General features: G+C 38.9%; 2 protein-coding genes and 1 pseudogene across 27 annotated transcripts in view; 2 read left to right on the top strand and 1 right to left on the bottom strand.

Annotated features, from left to right (window-relative positions):
• The window catches only part of LOC111334189 (uncharacterized), a 56,652-nt gene extending 43,784 nt beyond the window's left edge, over nucleotides 1–12,868 (top strand). The window contains exons 1-6 of one of the 16 annotated variants that reach the window (XM_088745127.1): nucleotides 6,910–7,023; nucleotides 7,440–7,625; nucleotides 8,487–8,534; nucleotides 9,802–9,838; nucleotides 10,296–10,473; nucleotides 11,218–12,868. In XM_088745127.1, coding sequence (XP_088601253.1) covers nucleotides 10,348–10,473; nucleotides 11,218–11,403 — 312 coding nt within the window. In that variant the 5' untranslated portion in view covers nucleotides 6,910–7,023; nucleotides 7,440–7,625; nucleotides 8,487–8,534; nucleotides 9,802–9,838; nucleotides 10,296–10,347 and the 3' untranslated portion in view covers nucleotides 11,404–12,868. The other 15 variants (XM_088745125.1, XM_088745120.1, XM_088745118.1 and 12 more) reach the window with 15 other exon arrangements.
• Nucleotides 12,869–14,021: 1,153 nt separating this feature from the next.
• LOC148716693 (uncharacterized) overlaps nucleotides 14,022–27,806 on the top strand; it is a 35,370-nt gene continuing 21,585 nt past the window's right edge. For 10 of the 11 annotated variants that reach the window (XR_015995352.1, XR_015995356.1, XR_015995354.1 and 7 more), the window contains exons 1-3: nucleotides 14,022–14,516; nucleotides 24,399–24,465; nucleotides 24,884–24,984. Coding sequence is in view for 2 of the 11 variants with exons in the window: in XM_088745106.1 (XP_088601232.1) it covers nucleotides 24,973–24,984 (12 nt within the window). In the remaining 9 variants the exon portion in view is untranslated. Of the gene's footprint in view, nucleotides 14,517–23,870; nucleotides 23,969–24,398; nucleotides 24,466–24,883; nucleotides 24,985–27,806 lie in introns of those variants that run through there. The other variant, XM_088745107.1, reaches the window with a different exon arrangement.
• Nucleotides 19,391–21,295, bottom strand: LOC148716695 (uncharacterized; annotated as a pseudogene).

Below are 27,806 nucleotides of genomic sequence, written 5' to 3'. Positions count from 1 at the left end.
ACTGCTTTGACCGAACTATTAAAGACTACACACCTCAACAAGTACATAAGTACATAAGGCTTCTGTGATAGTTATGGTTTGCAAATCATTGCTTTATTTTCTTGTTTGCAGCTTTTCTATCACTGACTACAAGTACCGCATCTCGTACGTGTATATGAATTGAATTTAATGACCTAAGTACAAGTAATTTACCATAAAAACAACTAAACCAGACTTGTTATCAGTGAAAGTTAGATGAAAAAATTTCACCAAAAAGTTCAGTTTTTTATTGTCTTCTGGGCAGTGTTTTATTTGGTTTAAAAAACTATCCAAAAGGAAGCTTTTGAGTAAACGAACAGATGAAATATAACCCTGGGATTAAAAATTCGCTAGAGGAAGAAAGATAATTCATTGACGCTCCTTTTTCTAAATTGATTCCTTAACAGGTACAGATAAAGGCGAGACAAGCTCAACTAGCGATTTTCAAGGCAAGTTATACAACTGAAAATAAAATGCGGGTTTGAAAAGTAAACTGAAGAAAGGAAGAATACTTATGGAAGCTTCTTTTTCTAGTTGAGTCCCTAACAGGAACAGATACAGGCGAGACAAGTTCATCGAGTAATATTCAAGGCAAGTTACAATTTTCAGCATCACGTGTATTCCCTGGCTTCAGTTAAGTCACTTGTATGATATCTTTTTAATCACAGGATGAAGTTTTGAACCTATTTTATGCAAGCTTTTTCCAATATTCGTATTCAGTGCGGGGTGCCCTAGAATAATACATTCTTTGGGTTAGGAATAGCTCACTTAAAAACCCCATGGTAAAGGTTATAAAGCATGCTCGCCTGCATCGTCTAAATATGACAAAATTTTATAAGTTCTTCCTCACGTTGAAACTTCAGAAAAAAGCTAGCGAAAAATCTAGCTATTGAGTAATGAGAGATTGAAGTAATGCGATAAACCTCACAATGATGCAGTTTTCTCATTCCACTTATTAGCTATGTCACCTTTTCCTTCAGGTGATGTATCAACAGATGCTGAGCAAAGTACTCCTAGGAATGTTGATGAGCTTGATCTCCTTCTCCCCTTAGTATTTGAAGGATTGTTCAATTAAAATTAGCCATATTAAACATAAATATAGAAGCAATAGTAATAATGTCCACACGGTCACAAAGCAAGGTGTTCTCCATTAAACTGGCGAAGATGTATCGTTGTTTCCACGATCTCTAGATGATGTTTACTTTTGACTGTTACACATCTCTTAATCTTTTTCAGGCGCGATAATTGTGAGTGATACTGAAAAGAAACAAAAGGTATTCTTTTTTGCTATGGTACACCCATAAAATACGTGTCCTGTTCCGGGAGATCTAATCTCTTTTTTATACATTTTTATATCCTGCAAGAAACGTCAGTGCATCTTTGTTATTATAAAATTGCTGTAAATCGGCAAACGAATTCCATGGAAAAAAGGGGAAGAAACCATTTCTTTTACAACTTTGCTGTGAGGTGAGATCACAGTGACTTAATCATCGCTGTTCTCAAAGTCTATATCTACACAAACGATGTGACCAAATTATGTTTTTGTCCACTGTTTATAGAAAGTGGGTACCCAATATCTTCAAAAGTTTCAGGTAAAAATCCATAATATTTAACTATGGAGGATGGAAACTTCATGTTATAATTCATTGCTGAAGAATGGTTTGCTGTTAGAATGTGGAGGTTGAAAGGCAGAAAGTATACGAAAAGATAAAAATAACTAGATTCATTTTTCATTGAGTATATACTCTAGTCACGCATAGAGGGTGTCCAAACGTGGAACGTTTGCTGGAAGTTTCACTCATATATATCAACTACCAGTCGGTTTTGCTTTTTCATCATTGCCTAATGATTCTGTTGTATGAGAAGTAGTAAGAAGATTTTTTTGTTACATGATATATTTCTTCTTTTCTTCAGCAACTGATAGAAGGCAAGTATCAAAGACGAAAGAGCACAAAGGTATGCAAAAACGTGTAACAAAGATTTTACAACTTCGGTATAATCTTTCAAAACCTCCTTTGTGAAATGTCATATGTGCCGTTTCCTTTTTTTTCTTTCTGACACAAACCTGTCTTAAGGAAGGGGAAAGAACAAGTTAAAAGATGCGCTTACTCCGGCTGAGGACCTTCCCGCGAAAAGAGTTCGCAAAAAGATTGCTATCAGGTACAAAAACTTTACCTTAAGCAAGAACTAATCATGGCATGTTCAATATAAGATTTAAAGGTCCTACAGTATGGAAGTCTATGAGTGAAAAGTCTTTCAAAATTTAAGGAATCAGTGCAATACGATCTCGATTTGAATTATTATCAGAGATATGTATTTATATCACCTTAGATTGCAATTCTGTCTTTTCCCAAATTATCTTCTTAGTTATTTGTTTTTTAAATTCTGTAGACCTTTGTAGGTCTTGATATAAATTATTTTGTATAATATGTATTTGATTCTATAATGTTGTTGCTGATCAGTAATTCATTTTCATTCAATGTTGTTGTCTGCTGAGTACCTGGGTCCGCTAGTCCCTATGGTTATACCAGCTAGCCAAGATACTTTTTATTTTCAATATTGTTTTTTAACTTGACAAATACAAGAGTAGAAGTAATGATTGTTGTTGTTGTTGTTGTTGATAGGGAATGAAGATACTGAACGTTAATTCAGGTGGAGATGGCCAAGATCTTACTTAATTCGATATTGCGTTTAATTAAAACCTATCGTGTGAAACGAGAATGGCAACATCGTTACTACTCGCTGAGGGGAATTAAAGTTCACCACTAACTTTTACCCGATTCTTACTGGTTTAAATTGATCACGAGTCGCGATGGTGTTAATCCGTGGAGAGACACTATCGGCCCGTAGTGCCTGTACGCGGAAAATGAGTGAAAAAAATTTGAATGGCTTGACGGCCGCGAAGTTAGGCAGATCGGTAAAACAATGACTTTTCAATTCTGACAGGTATAACGTATTATTTAGCCAATGTACAGTTGCGAATTAATGATATTTGTGACAGGCTGTACGCATGAATACATGTTTGATTGATCTGCATTTAGTGGGTTTTGGCTGTTTTGCAACTAGCGCGAGGAAGAAAATTTAGTGGTGAACAATAAAGACAATAGAATGTTTATCGGTCTGATAGTTGCCCCTTGGAATTTTGATGTTCTTTAAAATAGCATATTTGCCCTCGGATAGTGACTTTTGAACGTATTTGTGTGATCTGAATAGAAAGACATTGTTATTGAAGGGTGAAAATGGTCCATTTCGCATTTACTTGAATACGATTTAAGAAATAAAACCAAGGCAAAAGTCGGCGGTCAAATACTGATTTGAAGTGGTTAAATGTATTTTTGTGACATGAAAGGCGTCACGTTTTCTCCGCAGGGTGAAAATAGTTGACTTCAAAAAATAGTAACTCTTCTTATCTTGCTCCTTTGTAAAATGAATAAAAATCCTTCTCATTGATTGTAGATTACTCCAAATCCTCGTGAAAGTCACCTTTAACTTATTACAAAATATATCTGCATTATTCTTTTAATTTCGTTACATCTCGCCTGGTTTCGTTTCGTTTCGTTTCACAAAATATTGTACTAGTAAGCCGTTGATTTGTTGTTCAATAAGCCTGTAAATACATGGGTATTTTTTGAACAATTACAAAACTTTTACCAGAACATACAGTACCGCCTGAGAACTGATCGATCTGGTTTAAAGTTGTGATTGGTGGCGAAATGTCCTCTGTAAAAAAAGAAAAACAGATCTGGCCGGCTTATAATAGTGACCCGTAGTTAAATAGTTTTGTTGTGTTAGGTCATACTTTTAGGTGATTAGATTTTTCCTAACAGATATCACTCCAAGACTTCTTCCATTGACTTCAGCTAGAAACAGCAACTTAAATAATAAACACTTGCATTACTTTACTTTGTAACTTTACTTAGTCGTGATACCAGGGGCGTTTCTCTCTTGGGTAAACAAATTGCATAAATGCTCGAAGTGGGAGTTTTGTTATCGTTAAGAACCCCGTCACGATTCCTGAGGTTTCTTATCTAAACTTTTGCGAAATGCACTTTAGTTAGGCATCTTTTCTCCTGAAAAAAAATTAATCAATGCTTTTTGTAAGTGCGTAATCAATCGAATTTCTAGTCCCTTATAAAGTCCATTAAAACTTGAAACTTATTACACTCAAGGAAAATTTTTACCTCAAGAACTTTTTACAAGATAAAACGATAAACGAGCGATGTTACGCTGAAGACAAAGAAGCAACGGAGATGTACAGGATGAAAAAGATAGCATTAAGTCTATGGAAACAGCATGAATAAAGTACAGCTTTAGAGGGGTTACTGCTCGTGGCTTTTATCTTCTCTTCCATTCAGAGGAAAATAAAAGAAAATGTAAAGGGATTTTCAATCTACTTTGGAAGCGCTACTTAACGCTTCTTTTCCCAATTTTCTTTAAGTGGTGCGACGGGGGTCATTCTTAAGGTTGTAAATGAGCCGAACGCAGGCGATATAGGCGTCGTAGCGGAAAAACCAATCGAGCAGTGCACTTATTATGTTAGCCCGAATTGAGACGAGCGTCCACTAAATTTTTTTTTGTTTGTGAGCCAACTTGGCAGCTCTCTGTGCAGCTTATCCAGATGAAAGATTAAAGGGCTTTTGTCATGATGCTTTTGAACTAATTACAAAATTGTATAATAAGAAAATTTATTACAAGACTCGGGCAGTCAGAGGGCCAATAACTAAAATCAACCAATCAAAATGCTCTATTGCCGGTCAATATTCTCTCAGTATTGGACTGGGCATTGTCGCGAATAGTCCTGAATGATACCGCACTTGTGTCCCTTCGAACTTCAGTCGTATAATAATATATCTTATTAACCAAGCTTGCTCGGAACCGTACTGGAAGAATATCGGCCCTCGGTCTTTTTTGTGCGGATCGAGCGCAGCGAGGTCCGTACTGTCAAGACATCGGGCCGATATTCTCCAAGTGCGGCCCTCGCGCTTGGTTATTAAGATATATGTTATCCGCAGATAGCTCAACATCAGTTAGATTTGTAACTTTTATTACACTTGTAAAAAACAACGAATAAAAATGTGTCCATATTCCACGTATTTGCAGAGTTCCTGTCGACGATAGGAATTCTGATCCCCTCAGCCTGTTCTAGATTCCAAGTGACCTTTACAGGCCGTCGACTTCTTCTTCAATATGCCTCTTAATCCATGAATTTTTTGGGCTTCGATGAGTAATAAGCCATCATTCCTACGAGGAGTAACACTGCTTGAAACCAAGGAAAATAGCGTGAACGAGGAAAAACATGGGTTACCTGGAGTTTAACATGGTAGAGCATGGGTTACCTAGGGCAGATAAGGGGGAACGTGGTAGAACATGGCTAACCAAGGGTAGATAAGAGTAAACGGGGTAGAACATGGGTTACCTGGGGTAGATGAGGGTGAACATGGTAGAACATGGCTAACCTAGGATAGATGAGGGTAAACGGAGTAGAACATGGGTTACCTAGGGTAGATGAGGGTAAACGTGGTAGAACTTGGCTAAACAAGGGTAGATGGGGGTAAACGGGGTAGAACATGGGTTAACAAGGGCAGCTGAGGGTGAACGTGGTAGAACATGGCTAAACAAGGGTAGATGGGGATAAACCGAGAAGAACATGGGTTATCTAAAGTAGATGCGGGTGAAAGTGGAAGAACATGGCTAAAAAGGGGTAGATGGGGGTAAACGGGGTAAAACATAGGTTACCTAGGGGAGATGAGGGTGAACGTGGTAGAATATGGCTAAACAAGGGTAGATGGGGGTAAACGTGGTAGAACATGGGTTACCTAGGGTAGATGAGGGTGAACTTGTTAGAACATGGCTAAACAAGGGTAGATGGAAGTAAACGTGGTAGAACATGGGTTACCCAGGGTAGATGAGGGTCAACATGTTAGAACATGACTAACCAAGGGTTGATGGGGGTAAACGGGGTAGAACATGGGTTAAATAGGGTAGATGAGGGTGAACGTGGTAGAACATGACTAAACAAGGGTAGACGGGAGTAAACGTGGTAGAACATGGGTTACATAGGGTAGATGAGGGTAAACTTGGTAGAACATGGCTAAACAAGGGTAGAAGGGGGGTAAACGGGGTAGAACATGGGTTACCTAGGGTAGATGAGGGTGAACGTGGTAGAACATGGCTAACCAAGGGTAGATGAGGGTGAACGTGATAGAACATGGCTAACCTAGGGTAGTTGGTGGTAAACGTTGGAGAACATAGCTAACCATGGGTAGATGAGGGTGAACGTGGTAGAACATGGCTAACCAAAGGTAGATGTGGGTAAACGTAAACTGGTCTTCGCGTACTACGTCGAATAATTCGAAGCTTCAACATCTCCTTCCCTCCCCGGCAACCTTCAGGGCATTTGAACTTTTCAAGATTGTTTTGTTCAAATTCCCGCCCGCCCGGGAATAAATTGTTTAAGTACCCCATCTAATTACTTTGTGATAGGGAAAGTCAGCGACCGTGGCTTTCTTCACATTGACCAAGATTTTACACCTACACACCTTGTAGACCTCATCTTCTGAACCATTCATTCGCAAAAGTGAACTATTTATCTTTAAACACCTCTATATTTAAGGATATAATACTTGTTTTCTGCGAGAAAGATCTGGCATTTCCTGTTCCACCCCAGCTAGGCAAGGTTCAAGTCCCCCACCCCCACGGAAACAAAAACATTAACAACGGTCAAATGCCCATTCAGACTCACCACACACGACACAGGCATGTTGCTTTTAGGAATAAGTATGAATGTGTCTGAGAATTAATTTGTTCCTTTTTCCTGTGCTGTGAGCTTGGGATGGCTATGGAGTAGCCAACAATTCCCAAAAGTTGTCTGACTCAGAACCCATCACCAGTACTCTTTATCATTACCTCTAGCAGGTAGGATGAACCTGGGAACACTGGGAACTAAAACCAGTTTTGTCTCAGGTTTGTTCAAATATGGCAGTCAAGTGTGACAAGAGCAATGCGGTGGGTATTGTTTTCTTTCCTGCATTTACTTTTTTCATTCTTGATTATAAACAAGGATAGCAAATGGTGCCTCACTAACTTCCTATGTGATCTCAAAATTCATTCACATGCATAAAATGTTTTGTTTCCCATTTCATTCCCTTAACAAGATTGCAGTACATCGCCATGCTTCATCGCGCAGGCAATGTTTAGATAAAACAAAACAATAGCAAAACAATTGCTTGACTTGTAAGACTATGGCTTTGTTATGGAACAGTCTGTGATCATAGATGGCTTGGATGGTGTTTTTGACACAGAGCAGTTCGTTCTGATCTTGAAAGTTTCTCAAAATGGGAATGGAAGTTATATGTTATGCAATGTGTTAGTAATACTTTTGAATGAAAAATTACTGACTAGTTTTTGTTTCATTTAAACAGCGGAGCATTTGAAACAAGAGATAGTGCAAAAAAATCAGAGTGGAATAGTTGGTAAAGAGGTGAAAGGTTTTGAAAGACTACTTGGAAAGGAAACTGCAGAATTTTTCCTTGAGAAATACGCTGAAAAGCATGGCAGTCTTACCATAGAGAATTTGAAATCTCTGCTGAGTCATCTCCATGGTGTAGGTGTGTTTATTTGTGGCTCAAAGGAACCACATAGTACTATCATTTCACAGTTTAGAATACTTTTGTTTCATTTAACTTGGGGAGGTTATAACAGAAGTGAAAGTGAATCTTTTTGGCAAGAGCCATCCCCCTTTGCTAAGATTAAAGTAATTCAGTCTTGGAATCTAGACCTCGTATGCAAAGTAAATAAGGATAAACAGTCCATTCCCCCACTTCTGCCAGAAGCAGATGGTTAATCAACAATCAACAGTCAAGCTCTTGAGGGAGTGACAACAACATGGCATGTTGACAAACCAAAGATTATGGGAAGAATTTGTTGTGGTTTCATTTACAAACTGAAGGCATGTGAATAACTAACCATATTTAATTGAGTAAGTGCCCTAGGCAGTTATTAAATTTTTGGACCTTGCAAATGGACCTTTATTCAAAACTTTTGGAAAGCAGTCAGTTTATTATGCAACAAAACTATTAATGATATTAAAAATCACGTTGACTTAACAAGTGATTGGCTCTCTTTCCAGTGGTAACTTGTCATTTGACTTCTCTTGGTGGGCTTTCACAGTCAAAACCCTGTCACCAAACTTTTTCCTCACTTCAGTTAGCTGATAATCTAGGTTTTAATCTTGCTCTTTGGGGAGTCTCCTTAGCATAATCTAAATGTTACTAAGGGTGCAATCAGGCTGACAGATCTGTTACACTTACAATTACCTGCTTAGTATCTTTCCTTTCTTTTGGATCTGTAAATGCTGTAAAAGGATGGAACAGGAATGAGAAATTTGAATATGCTCAGAAGTGCTATGACTCCTGAAACATTTATATTTAGACATTTTTAATCAAGTGTGGTTATTTTTTTCCCTCAAGGGGATTCTAGTGACAACAAACCCATTGAACATGATTACATCGATCAAGGTGACGTTGAGATGAAGTTGGAGATAATCATTTCTTTTTTTAAAAAAATTGTTTTGATATTTTTTAACTTAAGTTAGAGAATAAGTTTCCTGGTCAGCATTTTGTGCAGTCACTGTGTTAAATTTGTACCAGATAAATCCCTCCTGGAGCAGGCAACTTTTCATTTTAAATCTGATAGACTATGGTTTGGCATGAAGTACTCATGGCCAACTTTGAAATGTTTTTGGACATGATCGAGTCAGAAAAGCTAGATTGATTGAACAAGTAGAGGCTTACTGATCAATGCTCTGTGCAGAATAAATTGAATAAGCATTTTGTGCAGAGTGATAAATCCTTCCTTGAGCAGGAAACTTTTCATTTTAAATCTGATAGACTATGGTTTGGGATGAAGTACTCATGGCCTACTTTGAAATCTTTTTGGAAATGAGTCAGAAAAGCTAGATTGATTGAACAAGTAGAGGCTTACTGATCAATGCTCTGTGCAGAATAGATGTGAATAAGCATTTTGTGCAGAGTTATAAACCCCTCCTGGAGCAGGTAACTTTTCATTTTGAATCTGGTAGACTATGGTTTGGGATGAAGTACTCATGGCCAACTTTGAAATGTTTTTGGACATGAGTCAGAAAAGCTAGATTGATTGAACAAGTACTTTATTTCTTTCTTTAAGTTCCAGAAGTTGTATGCCTAGTTCACAACATAGGACTTCTATTAAACGGCAGTCAGAACAGATGAATTTGTCATCTAGCAATGTTAATCCGGGGGATTTTCCCTGTATGCCCCTAAATTACCCACTAGATCCCATTTTCTTGGATGGTTTTAAAGCATATCCTACCTAAGCTGTCACCAGTGAAAAAAAAATTAGCTTTGTGACAAGGTCTTTGTGTTCAGATCCTTGTTTTTGATCTACTTGTGTTCATTTGAGTTGAATTTTGTCAGAATTTATTGGTTTTTATCAAGTAATATTAATTGATCAGTTTTGGATGTGATTGCAGTAACAGAAGTGGCACTGTAAACAGAATTTCGTTGATGCTTATTCATGGTAATCATTTATCAACTTGGTGAGGAGAGAAAAATCACTGTATGATTGATAGGGTAGAAGTTTGAAATTTGAGGTTTGGAATTCGAAGGAGGAAAGTTAAATGTACCAAAATGAAATAGTTTACCTTTCCTCTCTGCCTCAGTAAAATTAGTTCTGCAAGCTTGTTTATTTAGTATTAAGTGTGTGTATCCAAATCATCTAAATGTAAAGTTCACATTGTATTTCAAGGTCCCTAAAGATGCTTCCATGTCAGTGCCAGACCTCTGTGAGCAGATCATGAAACTTGAAAGTAAAATCCATGTGTTACTAACAGCAACAAAGAGATTGCCTTCAATATTGGCTAATGTATCTTTTAAAAGAAAGGTTCCTTAATCCAAAGGAAGTCAAAATTGAGGAAGCACTTCTTGGTAAAGGAAAACATGGAGTGGTGTACAAAGCAAAATTCAGGGGAGATCCCTGTGCTGCCAAGTGTTTCCAACCAACAGATATGAATTCTTTGCTTCACGAATTGGAGGTGGCTGCCCACTGTAAAGATCCAAATCTCTTGCATGTTTTGGGTGAAACAGTTAAAGAAGTCAATTCCCCCTGTTAGTATGTGAACTTCATAATGGAAGCCTTTCTGGATTCATTAAAGAATATAGAAAGGCCCGGGGAGGGTTACCTGAAAAGCTAATACTTAGCTTAATCAGAGACATTGCTAAGGGTCTGATCCATATTCATAGAGAAAAACTGGTACATCAGGACCTGAAATCTGACAACGTTCTCGTGAGAGAGATGGGAGATGACTCATGGGAGGAAATTGTATCGGATTATGGAACAGTTGATAATTGTTCTGGTGTTATGATGCCAAATGTTGGGTCACCTAAATATCGTGCTCCAGATGAACATCAGATATATAAGGTGAGAATAAGCATTCTGTTTATTAAGTGTCTGTAATTTTAATCTCTACAAAGTAAATTGAAGGCATACAGTTTAATGTAAGCTTAACTATGGGTTAAAAAATTTCCTTGGCTGGTATCGCAGATTACATCAGTTGGTGAACTATTGTGTCCTATTTGAACTTCATTTTATTTGTTTTGTGTATCATTCAGAACACAAGAAGGAAGATGATCATTTTCTAAACTCGAGGCATCTGATAAGCATGTTGACGATTAGTCAACTTTGAGGTGAAATTCAGCTTAATTTGTTTCCAACAATTTTTATAACTTAACCAAAGCAAAGCGCGTGCTCTGATTGGTCAATTTTGCGTCCCCACTTTCCCATGGGTGTATGCTGCTGATGTGAGCAAATGCAAAGACTATTTTTCTGCATGCGCTTGTTTTTCTGGTCATGTAAGATTTGTTAAATAAAAGGGAACTCATTAGCTACAATGCATCAATGTTATGTTATAAAACAAATGGTAAACACCACAGCATACACTATTGAGTTATGGATGCACTTGGGAGGTTTGCCAAGCACTCAAGAAACTAGAGTCACTCTCAGCTATAGCCTCGAGTGACTCTTACACTTTTTTCCTGCTTAGCAACCTCCCACGTGCATCCATAACTCAATAGTGTACGCTGTGGTGTTTACCATTTGTTAAATTTCAAGACTACCCTCACCCTGACAAGGTCACACTGATCACACCTTTTTATTTTCTTTCAGATGGATATTTTCAGTGTGGGCCTTGTGGTGCAAGAAATGGTGATTGGTGAAAAACCAGACCAAAGTAGATTAGTGGAACAACTAAACAAGATTAAGTGTGAAACCCTAGAAGAATTAATCAGATGTCGTACTGCTTTAGATCGTACAAAAACGGTATTCTGCAGAGGACGTCAAGTTACATTGTGAAAAAAGATTGGTGAAGATAGACAAAGGTTGTGCGCCTTTTTGTAAAATGCTGCTCAGTGGGTAAATTTTTGGCCCTATCAGTGTGATCTCGGTAAGAGGGTTAGGTAGGATAACGGATATCCTCTGTTTTAATTATATTACTAGTAATTGATAACTAGAGAGAAAACACTTCCAGACTGGGAATTCTCAGCCCAAACAGCACAAAAGTTTTCCTGCTGTTAGTGGTTGACAGATCTTTGGAGTGAACTTGAGCAGAGCGTCTGGATACAGACCCTTTCCCTCTTGGTCATCATGCCAAGCTAATCTTGAAAATTTGAAGCACATTGCTGTTCTAACTCACTTTTAAAAATGGCTTGCTTGTTGAATATCATAATTCTATTCAATGCCAGTACTATGCCTATTGAGTATCATGAGTCTGTTTAGGAAAGTTGTAATGTAGGTCTACAAGTTGATACATTGAAAGTTAAAAAAAGAATGTGTGCATATCATTTAAATCATTATTATTTTATTAGAATTCTGTTGTTATTTGGGATGGTTACCTATCAATCATATCATTCTGTGATAAAGAGTGACCAAATTATATTTTTGAAAAATTTCGATGGACCTGAACCCGATTACCTGGCTGAGGGGAACTGTTCTCCTTGAAATGCCCAAACCCTTTACACCCTGACACCAGTTTGCATATTCTCCGTTTCTCCGTACTGTTCTCTGCACATTTCCCACGGTGCTGACAAGGAGAATTTGATTAACAATCAAGAGTGTCTTTTGTTGGTGATCATTTCCTTTATTCTCCTGACCTTAATGTGTGGTTCAGGGGTGATGTTGTAAGGGGTCTCATGGTTACTGGGACACCAAATTATAATTACTTAATTACTTGGTAAGTTAGCCTAGTGCCTGCATATTCCAGGTACAAATTTTATGAAACAACTTTTTTTTTTTTTAATTTTTTTAATTTTTTATGAATTTTTTTTTATGCAATACTGTTTAACTGACAGTAGAAATTTTGAATTATTCTGCTTTTTCAAAGAGAAGTAATTCAAAAGAAGTGGTCTTGATTTAATTAGGAATCAGAATTTAATCAGAGTGTATAGAATATTGTAGTTATTTAATAATTGAATATATTATATTTTTATTACTGTGTCATTGTAATTTAGTATTTACAGGGCCATAAGGGAGATTACAACCTTTGGCAGTAATTATGTGCTCTTTTCAAATGAATAGTACTACTGAAATTTTGCTGCCTTAAAAATCCATTTTGGTGGTAACACTTTGCAAGAGGAATTTTCATTGAGCCCTGGCGTTGAACTTGTGCCTTCTCTGCAGGGTTTTATAATCGGACGTATTCATTCATATAATGTATTAACACTATTTTTAAGGTGAGATTGATTACTAAACGTAAATAAGGTGGCCCTAAAGGTAGTAAAACTTGTGGTAATGATAATAAAAATAATATCCTAACAATCAATTGTTCCTTACTTTGTTTTGTCTTTCACCCAGCCGGGGTGGTCTTGAACGTGGGTAAAGCTACAACCTCAGACAAAACCTGTTGAGACACATTACAAAAATACCTTTTTTTTTGCACTCACCCTGACAAAAATGCTTCCCGTCGCAAATTCAAAGATTGTTACCCCGCTTTCCTAATGCAATATTGTTTGCAGTAACACAAGAAATGCATGCTTGAGCTGTTAAGCCCCAACAACATTGTATCAGGGGTGGGGAGGGAGGAAAGTTTGTTCCTTTTGGAAGCGATTGTTGCATGGCGGGAAATTAAGCTCAAGATTTCCTTGAAGGGGTGAAGAGCAGGTGTTAAATCCGGTTGTTGTCCAAGAGATCCTGATATAGGTTAGCTTTTGCTCTCAAAGAAATGACCATATTTCAACCGTGCATGAAGAAGTTAAGACAAGAGGATTTCCAAAGGAACTCGGGTAATCAATATTACTATCTCCTTTGTCACCAGAGTATTCCTCCCTTCAAATGTAACAGAAGGTTAACACGAAGCAATATCATCATGATAACTGGGTCAGCTTACCAGCGGTGACAGCTCTGCAGGCAAGGTTTCTGCATAGGGCTAATTTCCTAATGTATTAGCCTGTTTTGTACGTTCAGAACAGATCAGCAACCAGGATTTAAATTCATTTTTGATGAATAGGCATTCTCTGGCCAACTATTTTTTCTTTTCATCTTAAAACGTAATCTTTCTGACCCTAAAGGCTTTGAAAACTGAAAGGAAATATATTTTAAAAACTTATAAAGGCTCCAGACTGCAAGCCGGGAGCTCATGCCTTTAATTTTGTTTTTAATCATTTTAACGCTCGTCCATGTAAATATGTGGTTGCTTTTCTCTCCAGCCAATCAGGGAAAATAGAGCTTACTATGGCGCTTGTCAAAAGCATCGCAACTCCGTGCCACGACTGTCATTACCTATAGGATGAGTTGAGTGCCCATCACTCAGAAATGTTTTAAAATCATAACATCGAAATAATTTTTGCAAGAAGCCGAGAAGCAAATAAAAACTAATGACTTACTGATTTCGCGCACCTCAAGGGTTTTTTTATTAAACGGACTAATGAAATGTCTATTAGCATTGGCAGACCAGTTGAAAAGTTGCGGAACTTTGGCGAAGTAATAAGATAAAAAGAAAATAATTCAAGTACTGGAAAATTATAGAAGAACGATCGACGTTTCGGCCCTATCACACGGCCTTCATCAGGAAACTGCCGAGTCAGCCTAAACCTCGTTCCCAGGGCCTCTCATCTTCCCACGCCCCGTAGTGAGCCTGGGAACTAGGTTGAGTCAGCCTTGGTCACGCAAGTGTCACGTGATAGCTAACTCGGCACGTCCCGTAACGCACGGTCCCACGTGTGCGATAGTACAAACCGCAACCCCCCTTTCTTATTAAGAGAAGGTTCCTCTAGCCTCTCCCAAACAGCTTCTTTGATGCCACGTCTGACCCAGTCTTCTTCCTTGTCCAAGATCTTCACACCGCTTAGACCAAAGGAGTGTCCCGAGCTTCGTAAATGGCTGTAGACAGCCGAATTCTGCGCCTTGATGGTACTTGGCCTTAAACGACTTGACAAAGGACGAGAATGTAGTCATTGTTCCGGCGGACAAAGGTAGGTGCCTTGTAGTGCTCAATCATGAAGACTACGATCAAAAATGCAAATCTCCCCTTGATCATTAGAAATCCTATAAACCACTCGGCTATAATCCAACCAACGGCTACTGGAAGAAAGTTTGCACCTTCACCAACAAAATTTACACCGAGGGAACTATTAAGGTCGATCTTAAAAGGAAGTTGGATCCGCTTTCAGAGCCATCGGTTCCAGAGCTTTCTACGGTCTCCCTAAAATACCCAAGCCAGAACCAATAAGAATGAAAGCCACGCCAAATCTTTGCTGTTTTGATTCTACCACAATATTGGCGTGAAATAAAACGATTCTTTCAGTGCGTGACATGCTGAGTGACACGTTGACGCGAGCAGCGTTCTCTGTACTCTTCTAGACAACAGCAAATTATCAAATGAGATCACGACATTACTGTTAACCCCTGGGGGACGAACTACGGCCACAGCCGTAGAAAATTACATCACCCTATTTTTGTTGCTATTTAAAGCAAGCCCGTGGGGAACTGAGGCTATTTATGCATTAAACCGCTGGATAACAAAATGAGGCTCATTTTCAGCTAAAAGAGCTCTTCGAAACATCGAAATACGAATTTTCCTGAATTTTTTACTCCAGTTGTTGCCGATATCGCGTCTGCCATTTAAATATGGCGTCGCCAAAACATTAGTAAGATATCTGTTAGCGAAAAAGATCGAAATGGCGGCTGCAGAATCGATGGGATTAACTTTTGTGGACGAAGATGACTTGCCTGTAGCATTTCTGCGAATCGCCCACGTGGATTCTGACCATGAAGCGCCTTCCGATGTCGATAGCAGCGATGAAGAGGAAAATAGCGATGAAGAGGAAGGGGAAAGTGATGGAGAAATTGAAAACAGCGATGACGAGGAGCAAAACTACTCCAATATGAGATGGACATCTACTATACAACCCCCAGAAGGCATAAATTTTCGCGAAGAGGTTGGTATGAGGGTAGAAATGGATAATGACAGTAATTGTTTAGATTACTTCCAACTTCTGTTTACTGACGATGTTTATCAGCTGATTATTCGCGAGACCAAACGGTTTGAGCATCAAAAACGGCAGCTTGAGGACAATTCCCAGGGTGATCTCCACGATTTTACCCTTCCAGAGCTGAAGGCTTGGCTTGGGCTCACATTGGCAATGGGTCTTGTCAAAAAAAGCAATTTGAAAGCTTACTGGTCAACTGATTCAGTCACCAAAACTCCACTGTTTTCTAGCACCATGTCAAGAGACCGCTACCTTCACATTCTGAGATATCTCCACTTTGTAAATAATTGCAATGCCCCAGACCAGACAGATCCCAGCAGGGATAAACTGTGGAAAATTAGACCATTTTTAGATGCTCTTGTGCCCAGATTTACAGCTGTATATGCGCCTTCTCAGAATGTATCTGTTGATGAGACACTGATCAAATTCAAGGGCCGTGTTCACTTCAGACAATTTTTGCCTTTGAAGAGAAGCAGATTTGGGATCAAAGGTTTTGTTATAGCAGATTCAGCATCTGGCTATGTACTTGGTACTTCTATTTACACTGGAAAAGAGGGTCCAGCAGCAAGCAAGGATTTGGCTAAGCAAGTTGTTCTAAAGCTAACAGAGCCTTATTTCAACAAAGGTTACAAATTGTTTGTTGACAACTGGTATACCAGTGTACCTCTCTTTCTAGAACTGGAAAAAAAGGGAATTAGAGCCTGTGGAACAGTGAGGGGAAATAGAAAGTACCTACCTCAGGACATTGTTGACCAGCAATGCGAGCAGGTCAAAAGCCTTGTCAGGGGAGAATCACTTTTCCATCAAAGTGGCAACCTCATCTGTGTGACATGGAAGGACCGAAAGCTGGTACATTTACTCTCAACTCTCCCTGAGGGTTTGGGAATTGGACAGATAGAGAGAAGGGTGAAAACACGAGGACAATGGCAAAGGCAGAACATTGCACAGCCACAGTTGATTAAACTGTACAACTCCCATATGGGAGGAGTTGATTTGGGTGATCAACGCATAGCAACTTGCTGCAGGCTTATGAAAGGAAATATTTGGTATTACAAAATTTTCTTTCATATGCTTGAAGTTGCTGTGTTGAATGCCCACATCATGTATAGAAGAGCTGGCCATCCTAGAGTCACCATTGTCAAATTCAAAGAGAATCTTGTGCGGGAACTGATAGGAGGAAATTCTTTTCGACGGAACAACTTTTCTGGAGGCAATGTAGCAGTACAGGATGTCCGCTTTGACCGCCAGCAGTTTCACCATCCTGTGGCAACTGATACTCACAGAAACTGTAAAATACATATTCAACGAGTGGAAACAGTCTATGAGTGCTCAGTTTGCCAAGTGCGTATGTGTCCAGCACCTTGCTTTGAGCGCTACCACACACTGCAGAATTATCTTTTTGATGACCCCAGTAGAAATGGTCCCAAGAGACTCAAAGACAGTCATGGCAGACCAAGAAATGGTCCAGGCAGACCACTTCAAAGGAGATCAAGATGATTTTATGTTTCCTTTGATCAAAACATTAATTTACTTATCGAGGTTTAAGGTTGATTCAAGTGAACACTAAAATGATTTTGAGACTACTGACTGACATCAAGTTTGCAACTAAATATGGTTAAAAGAAGAACAGTAGTGTTTTATTTTGTGCTAGGAAAAGTGTTCTGTGTATATAGAATTTGATTTTGTGTACAGTTATTGTGTTGACAAAATTTTCACTTCAGTTCTGTTCTCTAATTTGAGGACGGTTGGGGAAAAAATCTGTTTTATTACCTTTCTGGATTTTTCATATTTTTTCTGTAAGACACATGTATTAGTTCATTGCACCAAATGAAAGTACAAAATCTCCTCTTTCTAAAAATGTTAGTTTTATTGTTTTCTGCCATATTAAAAAAATTTGGTGGCCTAATTAGTAATGTCATGTCACCAATTGAGTCAAAAAACCCCCACCCCCCTCAGTCCCCTAGGGGTTAATTGTGGTAGAAAAGAGCTTTGAAGATGTGAAACTTCATCTTTTTAGTCGATTTTCACACCGTTGTTAACTTGAAGGTCCACCTGTCAAAGCAGATTACTCTCGAATTGACTTCAGATAAGTTTCGGGATTAGCTAAAGCCACCCGAACCAAATAGGTAAAAGTAATTTTATGTCAGTCTCCCAGTTCCTTGAAACAATGGTATAATGCTGGAAACCACCAATGTTTTCTAAATCCTCCATACCAGAATCAACTGAAGCATTGTTTAGCTGGTCTATCAGCAAGGGACGTGTTGTTGCCTGGTTTGCTAAATCACTGTGCACTACAGGGTTGATGGATACACACAGAGACAATCTCAGGCAGTATGAGAGCGCATTCTGTTGTAGAAGAAACCTATCGTTCTTTGCCAAAACGAAAACCAATCAACAGGTGATCATTGGAATTTCATCTCCCATTAAGTCTGGCTGCATATTTGAAAAATACGCCAGCAGTGTAACCAAAGGACTACAGCAGATGGTTAAAAATGAAATATTACAAAAATTATCTCATATTATCTCGGATTCATATGAAGCCGGATAGGCGAGCAGAATTGACGTCCTGTTTACCCGCCTTTATCAAAGAGACTTTAGGAGTAAAATAAGTATAGACTTGGAAAGGTAAATCATTTACGTTCAGTATCAGTCAATAAAAGGGACAGTGCTACGATTTACGCATGCGCAAACTTTTGATAGTCCGAAGACGATTTCAAACTTCTTGTGTAAAATTCTAGATGGCGTCCACAAATGGAGGAAAACAAATCGGATCAATTTTACTATAGGTAGTGTCGACCGACATGGCGACCGACATGTCGACCGACATATCGGTCGATATGTCGGTCGACAGTCGGTCGCCAGTTGGTCGATAGTCGGTCGATAGTCGGTCGATGGTCGATCGATACTCGGAAGATAGTCGGTCGATATGTCGACCGACAGAGGGAGTGTCGCGTCTCGGTGGAATATCGGTCAAGTGTCAGTGGTCTATCGGCCGAGTGTCGGAAGTCTATCGGTGAAGTGTCTGAACTTTATCGGTAAATACAGTTTGAACGCCGCTCGTGTGGTTGTGTATTGTTGCAGTGTCGGTATTGAAAAATTTGATTAGAAGAAAATTTGATTTGAACGCATAAACTTTCAGGTATATGATTAAGATAAGAAACGACTTATGAATGACGTGGTGAATTTAAAAAATTTGGGGGTGACTTATTAACTACAACATGAGCCACTCACGAATTGAAGTCCGTTAAGCAAGTAACAATAACGGGAAAGTGAAAATCCTCATAAACGCAAATCCTTGCGTCACCGTCCCACTTTAAGAAAAAGTTAGCACCTATGATAAAACTTTCCGAAGACCTAATCTCTTTATGGTTTCAATCTGTACTTTTCTCTCGAATATTTTCCCTTTATTTTTGAGACTTAAGCTTTTTCCTACCCGCCTAACGGAGCTTTACAATAACTAATGACTTACGCGAATCGCAGGGGCGTCACTTCACGGGAATAAACTCTAGCCGAGTAACATGCTTTTTAGTATTTAGTTCACACATGTCTATGGTACAGCCGGAACTGGATGAATTGCATCTCTTCAAATAGCAAAAGTTCCGAGACAGTTAACATTAAACCAATAAAACTTTATTCTGACAAGTAAAATAACCAACAAAAATCTTCTCAACAAAGATTATTTAAATTATTTTGTGTCCAAGAAGCTTGTAAAACAACACACAGATGGATTTACTCCGGTGTGGGGGTATGGAACCAAGCCTACTTTGAGGGTGGGGGATGATGGAAGCAGAAAGAGACGAACCTTTTTTTGCTGTGTGTTGGGTCCCGTACGAATACAATGGTTTTGACTGATTCCCTTAAAGGGGATACTATTCAGCAATGTCATCGAGCAGCCTTCGAAAGCATCCATTTGGGTGAGGCTAACCATATCACCTTCGCCACGTGAATTCCTGTAGGTTTTCAAAGAGAAAGTCAGGGTTTGTGTTTCCCTTCATTTTCTTAAATTTTTCCTTTGCCGTACACTAGTTGCTTTCAGCGTTCTGTGTATGGACTCCGGTTACTGGATCAACAAAATGATCGAATGATTCAGCGCCCCGTGTTGTAAACCGAGTCTCCTCTGGAGTTGCCGATAAGCCGCCCACTGGTCCGTGTGCACTATGGAGCCAGGTTGAACCTTCCGTTAAATAATACGCAAAAGAGTCGCCGCATTGCGTCGCCTTACGGGCTGTAGGTATGGACGGGCTGGAGTATACTGTGTGTCAAACAACCCCAGTACCCATCTCTCTCTTCGAGGCCGACGCTCCCTGTTAAACTGCAAAGGAATAACAGTTACAGCTGCATGAATTAAAATATTATGAAAAGAATCATTGGAAATACGGTACATTAAAGATGGGAGGGGGCGGAGGTGATACGACGCGCTCCCAAAAATCTTTAGCATCAGATTAAATGCCTTAGTTTGGTTCTGTAATGAGAGGATGGAAACAGCTGAGGTCAGCTAGTGCGTACATTTCACATTTTCCTTCACTCTGCCAAAGGTTCCTGTGGTGAGTTCATGTACTGTATGTACTGTATGTAGTGTATGTACTGTATGTACTGTATGTACTGTGTGTACTCGCAACGCTTGCGTTCTCTTAGAAACTACGACCGTTGTACAGTGGAATACAGATTTCTCGAATACTCAATTTTCCGAAAATCCCCTTTTTTGGAGGCAAAATTCGTTTCCCTTGGCTTTACTTCATTGTAATTTTACTCCCGCTTTCTCGAAGCTCCCCATTTTTCGAACAAATTGCAATTTCCGTTTATGGTTCGAAATTCGGTATTCCACTATTCATGTTTTGGTTCGTACCATTCACTGACAAGTGATGTCAGCCAGATGTCAACAAAAAAAGTTAAACATATCTATGTCAACATAATTTGTTGGAATTTACTTTAAAAATACAGATACCATTTTTCGTTGAAGGACACCCTCTAGGGTCCGAACCCACCTAACTCATGACTACTCGAAGGCCTGTACTTCCTATTTTCTCACCTTGGACTTGTAATTAAACGCTGATTCGTCGATCTGCACAATCACACCTGGTCCGCCTAACTGTGGGATCGGGTGACGCAACAATGCTTCCCATGCAATTTGCCGACACTTTCGTGCAAACTTGACTAAAAATTTCTGTGAGGCCGTTCCTTCAATTTTCATCATTCGTAACGAACTCTTGTACGCCCATTTCCAGAGAAACTGCAACTGCCGTGCGATTGAAATTTTGCTTCCAGAGAAATACAAATGTACTCTCACTGACAAAAAGCGTCGACAGCGGTGACATCTCCTGTTGAAAAGTCAAATTTAAGCTATGTAGGTATGTCCCGTTCCAAGGGTTTAGATTTTGACCATTTTGGTCTGAAATAGGGTGTTGTTTTTTAATTTGAAGTCCTTCTCAAGAGTTTGCGAAAACCGTTTACAAACCGTTATCGCAAATCCCGGGTCCACTCCAACTGGTCTGAAATAGTTGAATGCTATCGAATTTTAGGTCAGGTCGGCAGGGAAAATCTGTAGTTAAATGAATTGAAACTGGAATTGAAATTACTTACCAAATGTATCCGTCCCAATTGCGCAGATGGCGAATGAGGCGCATTGCATTCCTACAATTCCCGCAGTTGACATTTCTTTTCAGTAGTCTGTTCGTTTGCAACCAATTTATAAGGCGGATATTTTTTCTACTGCTTTTTGCAAAAATAAGGGTACAAAGAACTTTTCGAAAAAATTTGGGCATGTTGGGAAGCTTAACTTTTGATATACAATGTAAATCATTTTCAGAATGGGGGGCAATTTTCGCGAGGCTCTGGCGAAGTGTTTTTTAGCTAGGATTATTTTCTTTGACGTTCTGTAGAAAGCAATCGGTTATTTCAAAATGTAGTGGGTAATTATAAAAAAGGGTAGATCAGACATTTAATTGCAAGATTTCGACCGAGCCTCAGACTTGACTTCATTTTCGTTGTATTTATATGTTTCAGTTGCCTTACCCGGCTGCGTGAGTAAAGATAATATTAGATTTGTGATAATAACGGTTAATGATTTTTAATGAATTTTTTAAACATGAACACTGAATTGCCTCATTAAAGTTATTGTTTATTGAAATACAATGAAGCTGTTCATAGAGAACTGATCCTCCTAAGAGAGTTTAACCACCTCCACGTAAACACGGCCCGAGCGATATGTTAGATTTGAACATACCTCTGCTAGGAAAGCAGTGCAGTTGAAGATGATTCATGCCTAAATTATAATACTTCATTCTGGTGGCTACGTTTCGTTTGATTTGGTGGTTTCGTTTCGATTGTTTCAATGGTTTCGTTTGAGTTGCTCCATTCGTTTTGGCTGTCAGTCGGTGGTTTCGTTTCCTTTGTTTCGGTGGTTTTGTTTTTGAACGTTTCGTTTCGGTCGTTTCGTTTCGGCAGTTTCGGTCGTTTCGGTTGTTAAAGTCGTTTCGTTGTTTCTAGTTTTAGTCTATGCCCCGAACAACAGCAGAAGTTCTATCCTGTTAAGATTTCCTTAAAACACGTCCATACGGTCGACAATAGGTAAAATGCCATTGAAGCATTACTTAAGTGTCAGTGAAGTATCGGTGAAGCATCGGCCAAGTGTCGACCGAGTGTGGGCCAAGTGTCGGCCAAGTGTCGGTCAAATATCGACCGATTGTTTACCAATAAGGCGACCGAATATCGGCCGACATGTATCGATCGACATATCGACCGACATGTCGACCGACTATTTTCCGACTCTCAGCCGACTATCGATCAACTATCGACCGACTATCGACCGACTATCGACCGACTATCGACCGACTATCGACCGACTATCGACCGACTATCGACCGACTATCGACCGACTATCGACCGACTATCGACCGACTATCGACCGACTATCGACCGACTATCGACCGACTATCGACCGACTATCGACCGACTATCGACCGACTATCGACCGACTATCGACCGACTATCGACCGACTATCGACCGACTATCGACCGACTATCGACCGACTATCGACCGACTATCGACCGACTATCGGCCGACTGTCGACCGACACTACCTTTAGTAACATTGATCCAGCAAATCTATCATGGCGGTTATGAAGAGGGATTGTAAAATAACTGAATGCGAGAAATAAGCATTAATACAAACAATAAAGGAAATATCGTAAATACAAAATATAGAACGACTTATTTTTGTCTAGCCCCTAACGATAGCAGATAATAAGTTGATAGCAACAACAGCAACCGAACTAATATGATGAAAAGTGAAATGCAATATCTGATGCATGACAGAAATAACGATTTTATTGGTAACAATCATTAACTAACGAAAGATTAATTGATAAAAATAAAACATAAATGAAAAGCACACGAAATACGCGTCCCTCAGCATTTCGAAACTAGCAATCATCACAACTACGCCGTTACATCCACCATTCTTAAAACTTTACTTCAAAATGATTCAGGAGACTGGTACTATCTTTTGGCACTTTCCACTTATTTCATTCAAACGCGACAAAACAAAGGCTACATATCGGTCAAAAATTAAATACAAATTCATGACCAACCCGAACTTTCAAATGAGTTCGCGCACGATGGAAAACTTGTCCTTTCATTCGTAACGTTGAGAAAGTATCGGGACCAATACGATCCATTGAGATTGCTGATCACTTCACGAGCACCTCTGCCAATGCCATCTGTTGCATAACTTGCGCTTATTGCAAAAAGATGTCCATTAGTGAAACAAGAAGATGACGAGAAGGAGACCACTAGGTGACCTATTCCGATAATATGTTTTTCTCGTTACCATGGTTCCACCAATAGCGTAGCTCTATTTTCTGCATAGAAACGCACAAACAACCCACGATTCCTGCATTCGCTTTGACGAAGGGCTAACGTTCGAAACGTCAGCTTTGAACTCCTTACGGTGGCCAGTTAACATTATCAACTCAGTTGAGAAAACCAAAATTACCTTGTTTTACTCCCTCACCAACGCAGAACCACAGTTTCTTTCTATTCTTTCTATTTTGCTACCTTTTAATTCGACCTCTTTTCAGTCCACCACAACGTTGTATTATCAAGCAAACTCCCCGAAAAAAGAATCTTAGCGGAAAAAATAGAAATTGTATGTTACGGACGGATGAATGAAACTCATTTGTTTATTTTATTACGCTAGAAGGAAGATGAGAAGAGATTTATAACAATTTTCTTGGTGTTTTCTTTTATTTTCCATCTCTGTTCGCGTAATTCGGTTTTGAACATCTAAATTTAATTATTGACGATGCCATTTGAGTTTGTAAAACTGAAACAGTTTGTAACTTGTATAGCAGAGGACGTCAGGCCTCGGCATTTATTGTTTTTGATTTTTATCACAAGATCGATCACAGTTCAACCGAAGCTTTTGACTGTAAATGGTAAGATATCTACATGTCATGACTGACTCTTCGTGAACTCTTCACTTTTCACTTGGTGTGATTTGTATGATATCGATCGAAGACAAAGTCGCTACAAAATAAGTAGAACGGATGTCGTTGATCGGTGTTTTCGTTCTGATAAGACGTCAGTACCGACCACTTCTACCGTTATAGGTTTTATCGAGAATAACGTAAATTAGCCACTGTAGTGAGCTTATGATGTGCCGAGTGATAGCCTTTCGTCTTTCGTTCTAAACGAAGGGCTAACGCTCGAAATGGTAGCTTCAAAAACTCTTTATGGTGGCTAATTTACATTATTAAATCAGTTGATAAAACGGAATGATCTTGTTTTCTAAATGTACCCCCTTTCCCTCAGTGACGCGGCACCATAATTTCTTTAGAAACTTACCCCGTTTATTCATTTCTCCAGAATATAACGAAAGATCATAAGAATCAGGTGACATCAGGGTGAACTGATCCAGCTTAAACCTTTCCAGGTAATTATCAACAGTTATCTTTTTTTGAGGGAAGAGATAGAGGGGATTGAACTTGGACTACAAAAATGTGGTGATTCTTGTACTTTGTTCCTTGTACCTGTTTGATATTCTTCTAAAAACTCACAGTGGTGTTTCCCGCTACTTTTACGTTGTCATTATCTCTTTTCTTTCTTAAACAAAGAACTCGCAATTTGAGAGCAGTATATCGAACGATCATTTACATAATGATAAGAATTCTCTACGGCTGAGGTTGTTTTTGTACCCGAAAATTAGTAATGATCTTTAAAACCGTGAAGCTATCATCTTATTTTAGTTTTCCCTGCATCTCATCGAAAATTGCTCTGAGGAGCAATTTATTTTTCGTATTTTGAGCAATTGCTTTTTCTTATTTGATGTCATGTGTCATGATTTCTTGCAGTGCAGAGAAGTTTCACTTTCTAGGGCAGATACGATCAAAGTCTAATACACCGCGTGTTGAGAGAGAATGGTTCAATGCGGCAGAAGTAAATGATATGTTCTGTAAGTAGTAAAGACATTGATAATATTCTCACCGTTACAGTAACGCACGGTCTGTTATCTATGTGCCTCTAGATATTTAGCATCCTTTTTCAAAAGATAGAAAGGAGGGGTGCTACAGTCGTGTCACAAAAGAGGGGTGAAATGCACCAAAAGTCCCCCTCCCCTTAATATGGATGTATAACACATTTATTTCCGAGTTGTGATGACTTGATGGAAAATGAAAACTTTGACCGAAAGTATGTGACAAAAAACACTGAAAATAGGAAATCATTAATTCCGAGATAAGTTCAAGGAAAAATTAGGAACTTGTTTTTTGTTTCCGTTTATTAGCTGTACATTTAACACACTGAAATTTAAAATAACAAACGAATTGAAAAATAAACCTCCATCACCTCAAAGAAGATAGCAAAGGTTAAACTCTTACTTCTGCATTCACGTTTTATCCTGAACAGATTGAACGTTTCTTGAAAATCATAGGAACTTTTAGCAACTAATCAACGGATTGTTATTTCTAATATAAAAATGGCGGCTGGGAAAGCCGTCATATATGTTAAAAAAAAAATTTAAAGATGTTTTGGTATCATAGTTTGTCTCCTGAGCCATCGAAGCGTTCACTGTCAGTGTGTAGTGGATAACTTATCATATATGAGGCGAAAGAAGGAATAATATTATTTGTTTTACTTTATGGCCTTCATATTTGCGGAATACATCCAAAATTTGGCGAATAACTCAATAGCGGAGAGATATGACTTGGTCCGGCTGTTAACACTTTAATCGTTCCAAAATTAATTAAAATGTAACTTCCCCTCATAATATACAATCATCATCCAGTAAATAGGTATGAGAAATATCAAACTTATCGGGTCAAAGTTGTTATCATGATTCATTACCAAACTTAAGGCCATGTGGTGGTCCACTTTATTCTCTTATTGTGCGGGTGGTGTTACATGTAATTCGGCTTTTATTTCATTTCATCTTATTTGAATCGCAGAGCTTTCCTAACTTCAAATTATATCTTTACTTGTGAATATGTGAAATTCGTATTGTGTTACACAAGTTCGTGACGTGTGGACATGCGCGATACCATGTGGAAGTGGATCTCGTCTCTTGTTAACTCTTACGTTAGCGCCCAAGAGGTTTACTTTGTGTTAATCTCAATTTCCAAGTCCTAAGTTTGCGCCCAAAGTTCAGATAAACATGTATATACTCTTATATTGCTGATTGTGACTGCTCTCACATAGCGGCGGAGCAGGGGGCCGGACGGCTGCAGTGTCCCCCGCCCCAACTAAAAATTTTTTTGAGGGGGGCTCAGCGCCCCCCTCCCCACGTTTTGCTGCCAAAAAATATCCTTAGCGCGGCATAAAATTTGGCAAGATATTTAATCTTATGATCTTTTTATAAATTCTTTCATCAGCATCGTGCTTGGCAAAATGACCTGTCATAAAACTATTTTTTGAACAGCTCCAGCCTGTGCCCGAGAAGCTTATCAACTGTCGGCAGTTCCCCATTAGACTAGACAGCACGTCTAGGAAATTAGACGAGTTAATTTTGTCTGAGAGAACCCAATCAAATGCTTAGCTGAAAGATTTAGACTGGGCCGGGAAAAATGAAAGTAGGTCAAAAGTGGATTACGGTCACAGTCGAAACTGTAAAGATTACAGATTGGTTTGCTTGTGTTAACGAACAACGCAAGGGGCATTTTGGAAAATTTGAGTAGGGGTATGCGTATGCCTCCCCTCTCCCCTCCCCACGTTTCAAAACGCTCGCTGCCTCTGTCTTAGCAGTCTCGTCAATCTTTGTTCCTGTGTCCCTGAAACGCTACTATTTAGCAATTTCGATTTCTTTCGATATAATATTTATACAATAAAAAAAGGGTTAGGAAGGGGTTTGATATGCAAATTCGTGGCGTTAACACGGCCTTAGGATTATCGAGAAAGCTTTGAGGAGGACTTTTTTAGGATGCCAACGTTATTCTGTATACTGGAACCACAGCATCGTTGGCTTTAATTTCAGAAAAATCACTGTATATTTTAATTGTATTTTGCATAGTTTATCCGTGATTTCACCATAGCGTCACTTTGATTGTTGACACTCGAGTTTGATTCCTCTGGCTTTCGGAAATGAACAAGTCAATTCCTTATCATGAAACGTTCAGAAAGGGAAAAACCGGAAATTTTTAAATCTCCTGATGAAAAAATAGCTTTGAGAGAGTAATGAGGGTTCGTGGTTTGCCCGGCCCTCGACGTTATTTTTAGTGGTTTTTTACCTAGCTGACTACCTAAAAAGTGCATGCCGACGGAAGCTCACGGAGTGAAAGTTGGCTAAAAACCTTTCACTTTCCCGGAAGCGCTATTTTGCTTTTTCTGAACGTCAGGAGTTCTACTCTATTTTTAGTTGGTTGTGTCGCCAACCAAGGGGGTGTGAAATCCTCCTTAACCTTCAGAAAAAGAGAACTCTTTTGACAAGATACTGCCTCTTCAAATGAGTTATAAATTATGTAGAATTGCCATAGTTTTTTGCTAGAAAGTTAACTGAAAAGCGAGAAACAATGTATATGATACATAAACTTAAGATAAGATCATTTGGAGCCCCAACCAACCAATAAGGTTTCTTTCTTCTCAATATCATCTATTTTCATCCATAGCTGCCGCCGTGAACTGAAATCATGATTTTGTATAAAATATGAGGCCAATCTCCTTGTTTTCCAAAGTAAACATATTTATTTTTAATTCATCAGTCAACGGGAAAAGAACTCGCATTTTAAATTAGATTTTTCATGTTTTCAATCTCAAATGGTAAAAGCCATGAATTAGTGGAAATGC

The sequence above is a fragment of the Stylophora pistillata genome, chromosome 14 (assembly GCF_964205215.1).
Source record: "Stylophora pistillata chromosome 14, jaStyPist1.2, whole genome shotgun sequence".
In the NCBI taxonomy this organism is placed as follows: domain Eukaryota; kingdom Metazoa; phylum Cnidaria; class Anthozoa; order Scleractinia; family Pocilloporidae; genus Stylophora; species Stylophora pistillata.
Note: the sequence above shows the minus strand (reverse complement) of the source record. Positions and strands in the feature narration are given on the sequence as shown.